The sequence below is a fragment of the Microtus oregoni genome, unplaced genomic scaffold, assembly GCF_018167655.1.
Source record: "Microtus oregoni isolate MIOR12 unplaced genomic scaffold, Mior012 000038F_ref0000394, whole genome shotgun sequence".
In the NCBI taxonomy this organism is placed as follows: Eukaryota; Metazoa; Chordata; class Mammalia; order Rodentia; family Cricetidae; genus Microtus; species Microtus oregoni.
Window position 1 is genome coordinate 13,004,331 of NW_024543097.1, and position 15,649 is coordinate 13,019,979.

Below are 15,649 nucleotides of genomic sequence, written 5' to 3' on the forward strand. Positions count from 1 at the left end.
AAATCTTTGCAGATACATTTCAGAAATGGTTTGCACACTGGACAGTTGCAAAGCAGTTATTAACCTTGTTTGAAATGGATACAATAGTAACATGGGTAGAACAAATGACAGCCATCAATCAAACTATTGGCAACTGTAAAATGTTAGGCAAACGTATCATACACACACACACACACACACACACGACACACAAAGCTGGAGAAAAGCTATTTAGGAGAATGAAGGGACCAATGAAGAATGGCCAAGGGCAGGGAAGAGAAAGGGACGAATATAAGCAAAGTACAACAATACGTAGAAAAATGTCACACAAAAAACATTACTTTGTACACTAAGTAAAAGTAAAACATAAAATTAAATTAATCTCACAATTATTCTAAGAACAAGACTTTAGAAAAAAGAATAAATATATGCTATGTGATGCTATTTTCACAAAGGTTTAAGAAATGCTAACCAACAGAACAGGCAGTGTGCCAGTGGCTGATTGGGGTGCTCCAGAAAAGCCAGGGAGGAACCACAGGGAGAATACAGAATAGGAGGGTGTCAGATGTGTCCACTGCCTTGTTGGGGTAAAGGGTTCAAAGAATTATATACATGTCAATAAATAAATACTTTATACACACTAGTCTGTGCATCAAACATATCCCATTGAGTCAGTTTTTTAAAAGAAAGGAAAGAAAAAAATCATGGTTATAAGAAGTGAAGATGTTTGGCTGTTATTTTCTCAAAAGTAAAGTGAGCTTCACTCTTTAAAGAAAAAGCCTAATAAGTTTTATGGCCAGGGATAAAAAAAAATCTTTCAAATTAAAATTAAAATTTTAGAAAACATGCTTTTGTTACTATGAGCCTGAGAGTGTCCCCATTACTTTCCTAATGAGATTATATGTGACATTAATGAATGTGCTCCCTGGATATTATATAATGAACTGTATCACTATTAGAAAGATCTGTATATGCTAATGACCTGATATTCTCCAAATGACTCAATCATGCTGCAGAATCATGCATGGACAAAAGACACATTTTAATTGCATATCAACCAATGGGCTTAATATAAACTTGCAAGGAAAGCTCATTAATAGGGTTTTAGATTCCACAACAAAACTAATTTTTTAGAAAATGTAGCAAAATCTACCGTGGTAGGCAGGACAGAAAGATGGTGTCGCACACATGCCCCATCTTGATCCCGGGATACTATGAACATTAGATATGGCTCTCATACATATGTTCAGTCAGATGGCAGAGCTGACCTTCTTCCAGGGCGATTATCTAAGTGGATTCAGTCTCATCACAACAAATCCCCAGCAGGTAAAGAAAATGTAAATCTGAGAAATCTAATACCCATGGAGTATCTGGCAGGCCAAACGTGGGAACCCCAGGTCATACAGACAGGACAGGAGTCTGCCAATACCGGAGCAATCCTGATAGGAGATCAGCCCCAAAAGTCCCCAGATGAGAGCTAGGCCTCACATTTTAAAAAAGGCTTGAGAAACTCCAGTCAAGATTCAACTTCTAATGGACACTACGGTGAGGTAATAAAGGAGTTACTTTAAGCTCCTAGACGATAGGCGTTTATTACGAGCTACACACTTGTCAATCAAAGCAGGCATTAAGTTGAATGAATCATACTGCTGAATTTTATCTCCAAGGAAGTCCACAGGAGTGGAAAGTGCAAAGTGAAGAGAGAAAAGAAAAGAAAAAGGAAACAAGCAAAGAAAATATGCTAAAATACTGATCAGATAAACCACATAAATTTTACCAAGGGGAATGCTTTACAGTTATGCCAGCAGACGGGTAGAAATGGCTGGTAATTAGGAAACAATCACAAGTCAAATGAACAGAAAAAGTCAAGACCCGAGCAACGCCGTGGCACAGAAAGACCACAGCCTGCTGCCTCGAAGGCGTTCCCTTTCATAACGCGTACAGAACAGCAGCGTGTACTCGCCATTGCACCGCCATACGTGTGTCTGGCTAGTGTACACAACTCTCTTGGGCTTTATCCAGCTCATGTTTGCCATCTGAACCTGGCACCCATGCTAATGAGTTACTTTTCTTCAAGTTTGGCCTACTCCCAAATCTAGGCTTTTTTTTTTTTGGTAGCATTTCTTGCTAACCAAGAGCTTCCTCTGTACCTACACAAATATCAGCATGCATTTATGCTTAAACATCCTATTCTAATAATAACTCTACGCTACTCAACCGTTCCTAAGTTTTCAGAATGTGCTTGTTCACGTCCAGATCACAGACAGTTCCATTTTGATTAAGTTAGTGAGAATCCATGTGTGCTGCAGTTATGTTAACAGATGGAGTATTTCAGCAGCAGACTAAGTAGTGTGAAAAGACAGGATGCTAGCCCAAACCAGTGGACGCACTCTACAGGCCGCATTGACCAGGGAATCTACAGAACTGGGTTACAGTTACAAATAATTTTCAAATTCCTTTTTTAAAATTTTTTAAATTTCTTCTTTTAAAATAAGTGAGGTAGATACTAAAAGGGCCAAGCAAACACTTTTGGGTTATGAAGCACTGTAAACTGTTTATCTCTGTAATTGTCCAAAACAAGAAGAAAGAGAACCAAGAAAAACCTTAAACAGACCATGTCAGCTTGAGGTTGCCCATGTTTGTCCCTGTAAATTGTTAAAGAGCTAGAGGTATGAAAGTGTCCTGAGAAGATCCCCAGCCTTGAGTTAGCCACACATGAACACAACACATGGTTCACGAGTGGCCGTGGAGATGGATTTCAAAATGACAGACAAGGACAAAACAGAAGATGGTTCCTGCAGTGCTATCAAGTCACACTAGTGCTCAGTTTTTCTAAGCACCCTTTTACACATAAACATTATATATAACTGAATTCCATGTGTAACTACAGTCTAATAAATCTGTCTCAAAAATGTTGGCTTTTCAAGAAGCTATAAAAATATTGAGCATTTTTTGTAGGCTTTGTTATCAGAAAAATATCATACAAAACTCCTTGAAAAGTTTACAAGGAAATATCAGAGACTGAACATAAAAATGCAATAAAACATGATATTAAAATGTCATCAAGTAAATCGCTCAAATAACATTACCTGGGACCAGTTCCATAATGATGTAGACAGGCTGTCTTTGTGTGCACACGCCTATAAGTTTGACAATATTGGGGTGATCATATTGCTTGAGAATTCTAGATGTGAAAAAAGTATATACGTTTATCAGTTAAATAAAACAAAGTTTATTTATGATCATTACCATAATGTGTGCAATTAGAATAAACTTTAATCATAACTCAATTTTTAAAATATCAGTATGACTTGAAAATACTGATAAGCTAAATGCCTATCAATAGGTATTGATAAATATGTGCAGCATAGCACAAGTGCAAATGAGCTGTTCATCCTTAAATACTTCTTTAAAAATTAGTACCCACTCCGATGCTTAATAATCAGGCTAATTAGAAACGACACATGGAATTTGCTTCAAAACATCTAGTCATCCTCAAATCATCCCACGCTGGCAAATGTTACAGACATCACTTCACTACATGAGAGGTTTCAGACGGCAAAAACAAGAGTTCTTAAAAAATGTCCTAATAGAAGTGTTCAATTAAGAGTTTCAACCGAGGCTGAGGCTCATTTGGTGTGGTCATTTGGAAAAGCACAGTATTTCAGTAGAGGGTGCACAGTAGGAAACACCCCCTAGCAGGACTTCAAGCATGGGTTAAAAACAGAATAGAACCCTTTTTACCCTGATATTATAACTCACTCCTCTGGGAAAACTGACACATTCTTTCATATGAAAATGAAAAAAAAATAACTAGAAAAAAACATATTTCGTGCATACACAAATAAAGAACAAACTTTAAGTACAACATTTTAGATTTAAAATAATGATCCATAAATGAAAATAAACTAGGAAAAAAATCTAGAGATAAAGAAAATACTAGCAATGACTTAGCAAAATTTCTAATAGAAATTAAAAGTCAAGTTTGAAGAATATTTGACTTTAATCCAAAATGTTGCTGGACGGTGGTGGTGAATGCCTTTAATCCCAGCACTCATGAGGCAGAGGCAAGTAGCTACAAAGAAAAACTCTGTCTTAAAAAAAAAACAAAAACAAAAACAAAACAACAACAACATCAAAAAACCCAAATGACATTTGTAATGTTGAAAGAGGGTAATGAAGAAAACTGCACAGAACAGCTATATGATGTAAACTGATGCCAGAACAGCCAGCTATATACAGCTGATGGCTATGGAGGAACAGTCATAAGCTTTAGTGAACAGAACTTGTATGTCTAATATCAAACTTCATAATTTCAGCTAAAAATAAATTAAACCTTTTAATTCACAAAGTAATCACAGTTTTAAAAGAAACATGTTTTGAAGCACTGTTCAACAGCTGCTGACTGTCCACAGAATTTCCAATAATGCACATGAGAAGACTGCAACTTCATCCCTCAGACAGCACCTAAGGACTTAGTATTTACCCCATGGCCACAGACGTATTTAGACTATGACTGGAGATGTACATGAAGACATCCATGCCATGAGCGTAGATCCCTCACCCCGCTGTCTGATCTCACCCATCTTTCCTTCATCTCCCACTCATACTTCTACTTCATTTACCCTGCTCAAATCATACTTTCGTTTTTAAATATGCAATTGGTATAATTGAGCTCATAAATAGGCAGATTAGTTTTAGTTCTCTGCAGAACAGGGATAGGTAAGATGGACCATTCAATTCGAGTTAAGAATATAATATAGAGAAGAAAGTCACCTTAAAAAATAATTTTTTTTTTTAACAAATGCCAGGCACAAAACAGAAAAAGAAATCTGAGATTCTTGAGAAAGGAATCAAATGTATAATACCCAGAAAGAGTACAAGATACATAAATACAGCTAACGGTATATATGAGCTATGCAAATGTGAATACACCACTACATATAAACACGTGTGTAGTAAAATAAACAATGCTGCAGTGCTTCTAAGGACCTTGAGAACAATTGCGCTACTGATGGTCCATTGCTATCATGCCTGACTAACTGGTCTCCAGGCTAGCTCAAACTGGAAACTGTTCCCTCACCATGAAAGTGCTCACTCCGGAAGGGCATAGAGGTGCTGACTTCTACCTCGGCAAATCAGAGCTCAGGAGATGTTTTAAAACTTCCCTCACAGTGAATTTAATACAACAGATTGATCAACAGTGAATTACAAACACAAACTTTATATTATTTTAAAGAACTCACTTGGCTTCCTGTAGAAACTTTATTTTTAGTTCCTGAGGAAGATCTTCTTTGCATGTTTTAACAGCGACAGCGGTTTTATCCTTCAGTGTGCCCTTATATACTTCACCAAAATTCCCCTGAAAAGGATAGAAGCATTGTTGGACATGTCTGACAATCCGCAAATCTTTGCTAAAAATTCAAGAGAGCATAAAATGAAGTATTTTGAGTTAACTGTTTATTACTGTCTTTGGATCGCAGTGATTATGGGCAACAGTCCTCCACAGTGCCACAGGTTAATCTTCACTGGAGAAAACTTGGGTTCTTTTAATGCTTGGCTTCGGCAAAAAGAGAAGCCCACATTAACACCGCCATAAGTACAGAGGGTTTCTCCCACCGACTTTACCCCTTAAGCACTCTACTTTATTAAATTATGATCACTGTGATTAAAGATAAAGCAAAGATTCTGAGAGGGAACTGCTGGCATTGATCCACCGGTCAGGTCTGCTGCAGAAACAGGTTGTTGGCCAGGGCGGAAAGGAGGCTCACTCAAGCGTCATTGTCACCAGTGGGGACTCATCACATGTACCAGCACTGAATCATGTTCCTCTACAGCTGGCGTCTACTTTGATACATATGCCTTATAGTCGATGCATTTAGGAAGAGAAGAAATCCACAGTACAGGAAAGATCAATATGACTAACACCTTCTCAAAGAACTCGTTTTTCAGTATTCCTTAGGTTCTTACTATAGGCTTTAAGTCGGAACTCTGTCCTCTGTTCTTAGAATTCCCAGCTTCGAGACTTTGTCACTGGGCTGTCTCCACTATCCCCCACCATGGCTGTCACCCACTGAGAACACTCCCTTTGCTCACTGGCCCCTTGAACTCACTGCCACTCCACCTGCTCTGACATGGCTAAAGCCCCGAGCCCTGCCACCACATCAACTGTAAACTCAGGACAAAAACCTCTGCGGCCCTTACTATGGCTTGGCCGCTTTTTAGACTATTTGCAATCCCAGTCTTTCTCGGGTAACCGGTTTGCATTCTACCCTCTTTTCAACACTCCCCTCATTCTTAGCTGCTGCTGCTGTTGCTTCGGAAACAAAAACAAAACAAAACAAACCCCAAAGTAAATCCAATGAAATCACTGGACTCTCAGTCACGTATCTGCCCGCCATCTTCCTCTCTGAGTCACAGATGCGACACGGAGTTTATGTGTGGACATCATGTGCTAATGTTGCACTGTGAGCATTTCACGTTGTCCTTTCCCAGCTACAGACGAACATGCCGTTCTTTCTCTTACAGAATAGCTGTCCATGTGGCTGCCACTGCTTTAGCGTCAGAGATGGAGTTACAGCCTCACTAATCTCAGGCCTCTCTTAAATCATTCTGACTGGGCTGCAACAAAACTGCCTAGCCATCACCACTAGCATTTGCAAACCCATGGTTAATTCTTAGTCAGGAGCTCCCCTGACTCCCTTCCAGCCCTGGCACCAGCAGCGGTCTCCCTCCCTGTCTTAGTTTCTCCTAGTTTCTAATTAATAACAGCTCTGGTTTTCTGTCTTCCTAATTGTTTGCCTTTTTCTTTTCTTTTCTTTTCTTTTTTTTTACAACTTCCTTTGAGGACTGCTTTTTCTTCCCCTAGCCTCTTGGTGCTGGAATGACCAGGGTTCAGTCCTTACCCTCTTCTCTATCTAGGCCCACACCCAACTACTCTATTTATATCTGGAATAGTCATCTTGTTTAACCTCAGCACTTGTTACTCAGCTGGCTTTCCTCACTGTCTTGTAGAAATCTAATAAAGTTGATGTGTCACACACTTTTAACTTTGTTTCCAGAATCCTGCTCCACTTAGAGCTGGCCTCTCTCTCTCTCTCAATCCCTACAACATCCCTTAAGATACACAACTGGTCCAACTTCATAATGCATCTAAATTTATTTCCTCCCAGCTGCGACCCCGCCCTAGCACCTGTTTTCACTCACCTAACTGCAGTTCTCACCTAACGCCCAGAGCCACCTTCCCAAAGTAAATTCCTGCTCTCCAGGAAGTCACCTGCCAGCTCCACACACACACACCCACGCTGGGAGTCAAAGGTGTTAGGAAACCCAGGCAGGCCCTGAATCCAGTGCGTCCTCCTCACCTTGCTGACTTCCTCCTATAATTCCCTTTACTTGTTTGATCACAACCAAACTGAGTCTTTTCCTCGGCAGGTGAGTTCTGCACTGGCTAATCACTTTGTGTAACCCTCACTGGCAGCTGTCCACACAGCTTGGTGGTGGTTCCGGCAAGTTCTAATTCAAACGTAATCAGTAGTAAGATATGCCTGGACTATTCCCTTTAAGAATGGCAACTCTGACTAACACGCAACCCCAAGCCACTCCACTTTTTTCAGGACTCAGTGCCCTCTGACATAAAAGGTGTCTGTCTCGGTGCTTCACAGTTGCCCGTCTTTCCCTTGCTGGTCAGAGCAGAAGCACTATAGAGACAAGGGATTTTCTCTGCTTGTTGTACGTACACTATGCACCCAGGAGAGTGTGATACATCACGGGCATACGGTAAGTGTTGGGATGACTTAAATGCCAACTCTGGTTTAAGGCTATGGTTCTGAATGAAGAAGCTAATTTCTACCATTACTTAACAATTACTACTGAAAAGTTTGGCTCTCTTTTTACTCATGCATTCTCAGCATACAAAATATATTTTAAAAAGGTAGTAAAATATTAATGACAAATTATGTTCCAGTATTTTAAAACACTAAAGTTAAGCCAAATAATATCTCTTTAAAAGAATTTTCCTTAAAATATTTAAACTTGTTGAGACTTTCATGCCTAGTCATTAAAAAGTAAATATTCTATGATATAGCCTTAGTAAAAAAAACCTGGTTACATAGAAAATTCCAGAACAGTCAGGGCCATACATGTCTCAAAACAAACAAATAAAAAATTAGAAGATTTTCCTGAATTAAAAATATTTTTGCTTAGTACTAAAAAAAATATCTGTCCTTGTAAACATAATCTACTTCAGTGTTTTAGTTTTGAAATTTATCATTTAACTGTTTTTTCAAGGAAATTAGTTTCTTTGTAGTAACTTTGGACCAAACCGCTGCTATTGAATTACCCCAGCAAATTGTTATCACATTTAGGATTATATCCTTCTGAATTAGGAGAGCACCTCAGAGTAAGCAGAGCTGCTTCTTTTAGCTTAGGTTCTTGAAAATTAACTTACTAAAATGTATTAGCAAATAAAACCTGTTTTCCTGGTTTCCAGGTTTCCTGATGCTGCCATTTGGAAAAGGCACTTACACAGCAGGTGCTAAGAGTCCTACCAAGGGGAGGACTTCAGCAAGGAACTGCATGCTGATTGAAAACTGGAGGAAATGGTCAAGTTCACTTTTGAATAAAAATGGATCATTTAATACTTACTTAAAACCTCAGTTGACAGTTGAGTCTAGCACTGATCACACACAAATTACATAAAAGCTTACTAATAACAATATCTAAATTTTGCTTTATTTTTCACAGTGCATCAGGGAGCTAAGCTCAACTCAAATTTCACATAGAAATATCTACAATTAAGTCACTGACAAACTATTATTTATTCACTAGAACCTGAATAATAATGATTGACAGATCTGTGACGAGTCTATTTGACTAGACTGCCTTTATCGTTGGAAAGAATGCGTTTCAATATGGACTGTGGCTTGGAGGAAACTTCAAACAAAATAGCAGGAAAAGGAACTTTCACTATGTAAGACTCATCCTTACCCACCACTAACATAGCCAGTTACAAAATAGGTACTTGAAAAAAGACACATCTTGCCCACAATATTTAGATAAACTTATACCTCTCCCAAACAAACATATTTCTTCTTCGTCCCTCATCTCTCCTGTGGGGGAGTATACATGTTCCACAGCACACATGTAGGTCATATAGGCTCCTGGTATTGAACTCAGGTGGCCAGGCTTGAGGGAAGCACCTCTAACCCTACACCACGTTCCCAGCCACATGATCTTTATGTTAGGATATGGCAGGGTTATGAACTTTCCTGACAGTCCAAGAAGCAACACTTCCCTTTCTCTGAGTTACTGACTACAACTGAAAGCAGAGACTACTGACGGTCCGGTGAAACTTTCACTGCCTCACGGCTGCTTTCCTTCAATCAACAGTTCTATGGCTCTGACCTGCCAGGGAAAATATACACTATTGTTAAAGATAAGAATCATCGTAAGCCTTTCGAAGATCATCACACCTCTATCTCAGGGAAAGTCAGAAGGTTTCTAGGAGATACGATACTATCTTCTTCTAGATTAATTAGTATATATGTACTTTGACATGTGACAGAATATTAAAAAACGCTTTGAACAGCAATGTGAAGTGCTCATGGTTAATATAAAATGTCTTATTTAGCTCAGCTGATTGCATACCTTGCCCAGTAGTGCTCCCAATGAAACATCTTCATGATTGAGAATCCATTTCTTATCCTACAGCAAAAATAGAGAAAAAGATGAATTGTTAATCTATGCAAGAATACAGTTGCTATAAATTCCTCTGAGGAAGGAAGTGCAGGCAACAGCATACTAAGAAGCTGTAACTGCAACATGGTACAAAATAGACTCAAGGAAGGTTACTGTACTGACAGATATTAAAATCAATACTGTAGCAAAATTCTTTCAGAAAGTGCAGCTTCAAAACAATGCACCACCAACCCGGAAGTGATGCACAAGGTATGCTCTGTGCCTGCCACACAGCCATGACTGTTGCTGTCTATCTTAAAAAAGCCGTGTGACAGTACATCAGAGTTCCACGTTTCCATGAAAACCTTCCAATTCTCACTCTCCTTCAAACGCATCCTCTTCTATGGACCACATTCCTCACACTCCTAAGAGTTGCTTTTTAATGCATGCAAACATGATGACTTGCAGCTTTCTGTGACACTGCTTAGCCTCATGTCTGCCCAGCCTTTCCTGGGGCATAGCAATGCAACAAGCATCAAGTACAATGTCACTAGAACGTGCAAGAGGAGAGGTGCCAACACGCCATAGTAAAATGCTATCTCCCTGTCTGAGCTGAGGGACCAAGGAAGCGGCACACCAGTGTGTAAAAACATAACTATAAAAATCACACAAAACTATAATGCTAGAATGGTACACAGGGCCATATTTAAAGGAAGGAAGGGAAAAGTAAGGCAAGGGATAGGTTAGAGTGGAGAGAAAGTAAGGAAATGGAAAATGGGGGGGGGTGAAGAAGGGGAGGCAGAAGTAGACTTCGATATTTTATTCATTATTTTGGTTTTTTACACTGTAGTAAAATTTTTCTATTAGATAGAAACATAATTACGACCTATAGTATGAGTCATAATAAGTAACCAAATATATTGAAGTAAAACTATAAGTGGTTTTAAAATGTCCTTTGACAACCATTTGAAGGACTCCATCTTTAGAAACATCATGTGACAAACATTTACCTATCACCCTCTGACAGACAAGTTACCACAGGCATTTGTTTTAAAGGGCAAGTTACATAAATAATATTTCAACCTAAATGTTAAGCTCAACTGATGGACATTAAGAGACCATATGGAAGGGGAACTGTGGGGCTATGTGAGGGTCCAACAGGCAACAACTGGAACTCACAGAACATGACTGGGGGCTGGCAGAGCCATGCCTGAGTGAGCCTTAGAGAGGCAAAGTCTCAAGGACTATGTGTCCTTAGGACCTCAAGCTGTTACTGGGCTTAGCTCTGAGTGGTGCTTTCATGGTCAGCACGTCCCTCATTATGGATTGCATGTCTTTGGTTGGAAATTTGTCTCTTAGGGTCAGTTTCAAAAGTCCATGCTAGGCCCAGTCTTGCTCTCTCTCTATCCCGTCTCAGAGCTACCATGCCTCTGCCTGTTGCCATGACCCCACCACGATGATCAGAGATTAACCTTCTGAAACTGTGAGCAAGCCCCCAGTTACTTCCTAAGCTGTCATGGTCATGTTGCCTCCCTTCAGCAATAGGACAGTAACTAAGACACAAGACATCTTCTCTAACAACTAAAACAAACTTGGAAATCATTTCTCAATACACTCTGTAATTATGCACACTAAGTAACCCAGTAACTAAATAATATACATCTAAATAATCCATAGATTTTTTTTAAGGTCATGGAAAATTGGGTCAAAACTTAACTAAAAAACAAGAAAATTTATCAGAAATTGTGGAGTACAGCAAAAACAGTATTTAAAGGGAAATTTTAATACATCATAGGCATATTCAAAAACAAAAGAGTGCTCAAGTCAATGACTACGATATTTACTTTAAAGATGCAGCTAAAAGGAAACCCGATGCTAGAGGAAACAATACAGAAATCGTAATAATCTTTAAAGGTTCCAAAGCAATAGAGAACTCAGTGCACAAAGAACTGACTTAATGCCTTGCTGGCTCTGTCTCCAACCAGAGTTAAGACAGAATCTGACACACATACAAAGTTTCCAATAAAACCAGCCTGATTTCATGGCAAGATAACTGTAGTCAACAATAATTTCAAAGTCACTTAAAGATGCATTTAAATAATGTTAACTGCAAAAAAGGCTAAATGCAAGAAATATCTTTAAGCCAGGTGGTGGAGGCGCACACCTTTAATCCCAGCACTGGGAGGCAGAGGCAGGTGGATCTCTGTGAGTTCGAGACGCAGCCTGGTCTACAAGAGCTAGTTCCAGGACAGGAACCAAAAGCTATGGAGAAACCCTGTCTCGAAAATCAAAAAAAAAAAAAAAAAAAAAAGAGACAGATGTCAGAGATGCCAGAAGTGTTTAAGGCTCCAATTCCTTAACTGGATCTTAAATGATTTCAGACCTATGTCTTCAGCATGGAGGAATCTAAGAGAACCAGCCAGGATCTGTTAATAATACAATCTCTGGTCTGCATGGACACGTGTCATTCTGGTTGGTGGGTGCGTCACCTGGTCCACGGATCACTCCTTGGAAGGTGGACTCACCTTCATCTATGAACAAGATCGCTTGGATAATTTGCCTTTGTTGAGATGCTATGATTTTCTTTCTTGGAATCCCCACCGGAGTGGAGTCCCCACAAGCCAAGCAGCCATGAAGTTTCAACTGGACTTGAACATGGAAACTGCCTTTCTGTGTCCTACGAAAGGTGTAACCTTTCCTTTCCCTGTCTGTTTCTTTCAGATGCTGGCCAGAACTTAAACGCGCTCTCTGGGCTTCCTTACTCTTCCTCGAAAGTTCTCCTGCTTTGCAAGTGCTCCCTGTATGCCACTGTCTGGCCTCCACGCTGCCTTAAACAGTATGCTTATTTTGTCTTTCTCTTCATCCTCCTTTTCCAGAAAGTTTCTGGATTTGTAGTTTGCCTATCTTGGATGTTTTTATTTTAAACTCTACTGAGTTTGTCCTCCAAGTTGTTTAAGGTAATGAGCAGATAACTACACTGGTTAGCAAGACACAAGCATCTACAGTTCACCTACCCTGGTGACTACCTGCTTCTTTTAAATCAACCAAGACTTCAAACGAAGAGAAGAGTCGGTAAGAGGGGCAACGCTACTGGAACTAAGTAACAACCTGTTTTCATCAGCATTCGGTAGCTTCAGTTTCGGATAAAGTGTGGACTGAGAGGCGAACTCTCAGTCTGATCAATTGAATGGAGAGAGGCAGTCAACACACACCCCCAAAAGGGGAGTTACCTAACACCTTCCTCAGATGGTGGATAGAATATTCTTACTGAGGCTGATGAGTGGGAGAGAAAGGCAAAGAACCTTGGTTATATGAAGATATTAAAGCTTCTCCCAAACCTCCGAGAGTGCATCATGAAATTCAAAAGTAAAACTAGGAAACATGAGTACAGGTAGAGAATAAACTGTTTCCGAAGGGGCGAGGCCCCTGACTTTTCTTTATTTCTACTAACCTCTTCTATCCATCTCTCTTTTTTCTACGCAAAGCCATACTCTGAAGTGATGGTCACAAAACCTTCCAACACATGCCCCCAAATAAAGTTAAATCTCCATAAATATGTTAGGAAAAAACTGCAGAGTCCATACTATCCACTTAATGTAGAGAGATGATAGTTTAAATAGTAGGTAAAGATAACTATACCTACTTTCATACAGAAAAGAAGCAACAGGAAATTAAAACTCAAAGGTTACATCAATCAAACATTAAGCTATATTTAACAGAGTTAACAGATATGATTTAAATTGTTATGCCAGCAAGAATTTTTCTGGATCTGACTCTCTGCAGCTCCCATCTGTAAAACCCTGTCTACTCTAGGATGTACTGGAATCCTTCACTCTTCTGACTTGACCTCCGATGCCAGAACACTCTTGATAAGGAGGGTACCACTCCTACTCTACCAAAATAAAACAGCAAAGAAATGGGAAAAAGAAAAGCCCACTCTCCCATCCTCTTGTTTCACAAACCAGTACTGAATACTGCTACTGTCAATAGAAGATAATAGGACTTAAGAAAAAAAACCATAACACTACAATACACAGTCACACTGTACCTTACAAACTATGCAAACACAAGATGAATTATGTGTCCCTGCAGGCCAGAAGACGGCACCAGATTTTATTACAGGTTGTTGTGAGACATCATGTTGTTGCTGGGAATTGAACTCAGGACCCTCTGGAAGAGCAGTCAGTGCTCTTAATCATTGAGCCATCTCTCCAGTCCGAATTATTCCAGTTCTTACAAGGCTTATTATACTGAGTGTTTACCAGTGAATCTATTACTGGAGCTACAAAGTATGCATCTCTTGTCTGCCACAGAACAGTGCAACACGTGTTTGAAGACAACATGGGTTTTCTAGGGATTGTTAAGCATTTCTTTTTTCAGTTTTAAAATACAGAGGATTCAGAACAATTTGGAAGGATATATAGCAAACATTAAGTGTATCTGCACATGGATATATTATATATAATATATATTATTAAATTAAAAGAAGTAACAGTATGTTGTGATATTCTTTACTGTCTAAAATACACACACCACACTGCAATATTTTGCTTATGTGAAGTCCAGAAATAGAGTTTTATTCTAAATCTTCAAATTTCACTTTTTATTTGTAACATCCACTGAACTTTTCATTATAATCAAGGGGACATACATACTTTTCTATTATGCGACATTTTATTTGGTAATTGTTAATGGAAAAACTGATTTTCTATGAAAAAATGGCAGGATACAGACATTTTCAACTTAATAAAATCTTTCCTTTTTCAGTTAACCCTTTATATGACAAGTCTTTGGTCTCCGAGAGATGATTCAGAGATTAAGGTGTTTTACATGTTTTTATGGGTGACTTTGCTGCAGCCTGTCTTTTGATAAGCCTTACTAATGGTGTCACTAGAGTCACCAAGAGTGGCCCTGATATTAATACTTGATAAGTCTGTCCAAGTTTAGTAAGCATTCAGTAACAAATTTTTCTAAACTGTAGGTCAACCACAAAACCCATTTACAATATTAGCAATACACACAGAGTAATCCTGAGAAGAAAAGGGAGTCTTTCCATTTGTCCAAACCCTGACCCAGAACCACGGCTCATCGCCATCAGTGCAGCTGAGCATAACGACGGTCAGTAGTGATGCAGAGCTGGTGCTAAGCAGGGATCACGATTAGCACTTTAACAGCCTATGTTTCAGTATTGCATGAAAATAAAGCAAATCATGTTTTGAGTGGGTTTAAGAAACAATACAAGAAACAAAATTGCAAATGTGACTTTTCAGGTTAATTCTCTGTATTGTAATTATCACATTTTCACAAGATGTGTAAGATGAAAAAATTTCTATCAGACACTCAAAAATTAAATTGGCTTGGTTAATTTTTCTATTGCTGTGTATTTAATGTTTCAGATACTCCTAATTTTTCTCATCCTTCAACAGAAGGTAACTACACTGACTAAAAGTCAAAGTGACTGATAATAATGAAATAGTCTGTGGCAGGATTAATAAGAGTGTCCAGGAATATATTTACTGTGGAATACTTGGGAACTAGAAACTAGGTGCTTCAGTAATTCTTACTTGGAGGATATGAGCTGAAGATTAAAGACTCCAGTGGCCATTTGAATACACGAGTTTACAATGTCCCTTCTCATAGTCTGGTAGTAGCCAATATACACTTGCAGAGCTCACTGTGAGCGAGATGGAGAATGGAAGGATCAACTCAGATACACCTCCCTTCCTGACTGTCTAAGACAACTGAAAACAGATCTGTTAGCCTGGATGTGAAGGAGATATGGCTCTGTGTTTGTCTGGATTCTTCCAGAAGTGAACTCAGACAAGGATCCAAACATAAGTTATTAATTTAGTATATACAATATAAATTTAATTCTAAACTTATTAAATGTAATTTATATATTATATAATGGCTTAATTATATTTTAATTAATATGTAATAATAACGGCTTAATATAGAGAGGCACAAATGGACAATTAAAAGTAAAATGAGT

At 38.8% G+C, this 15,649-nt stretch overlaps 1 protein-coding gene across 2 annotated transcripts in view; it reads right to left on the reverse strand.

Annotated features, from left to right (window-relative positions):
* Positions 1 to 15,649, reverse strand: part of Fer (FER tyrosine kinase) — a 315,759-nt gene that overhangs the window by 107,246 nt on the left and 192,864 nt on the right. For both annotated transcript variants that reach the window (XM_041631741.1, XM_041631742.1), the window contains 3 exons: positions 9,628 to 9,684; positions 5,226 to 5,341; positions 3,069 to 3,163 (listed from right to left, as the gene is read on the reverse strand). In XM_041631741.1, coding sequence (XP_041487675.1) covers positions 3,069 to 3,163; positions 5,226 to 5,341; positions 9,628 to 9,684 — 268 coding nt within the window. The remainder of the gene's footprint in view (positions 1 to 3,068; positions 3,164 to 5,225; positions 5,342 to 9,627; positions 9,685 to 15,649) is intronic.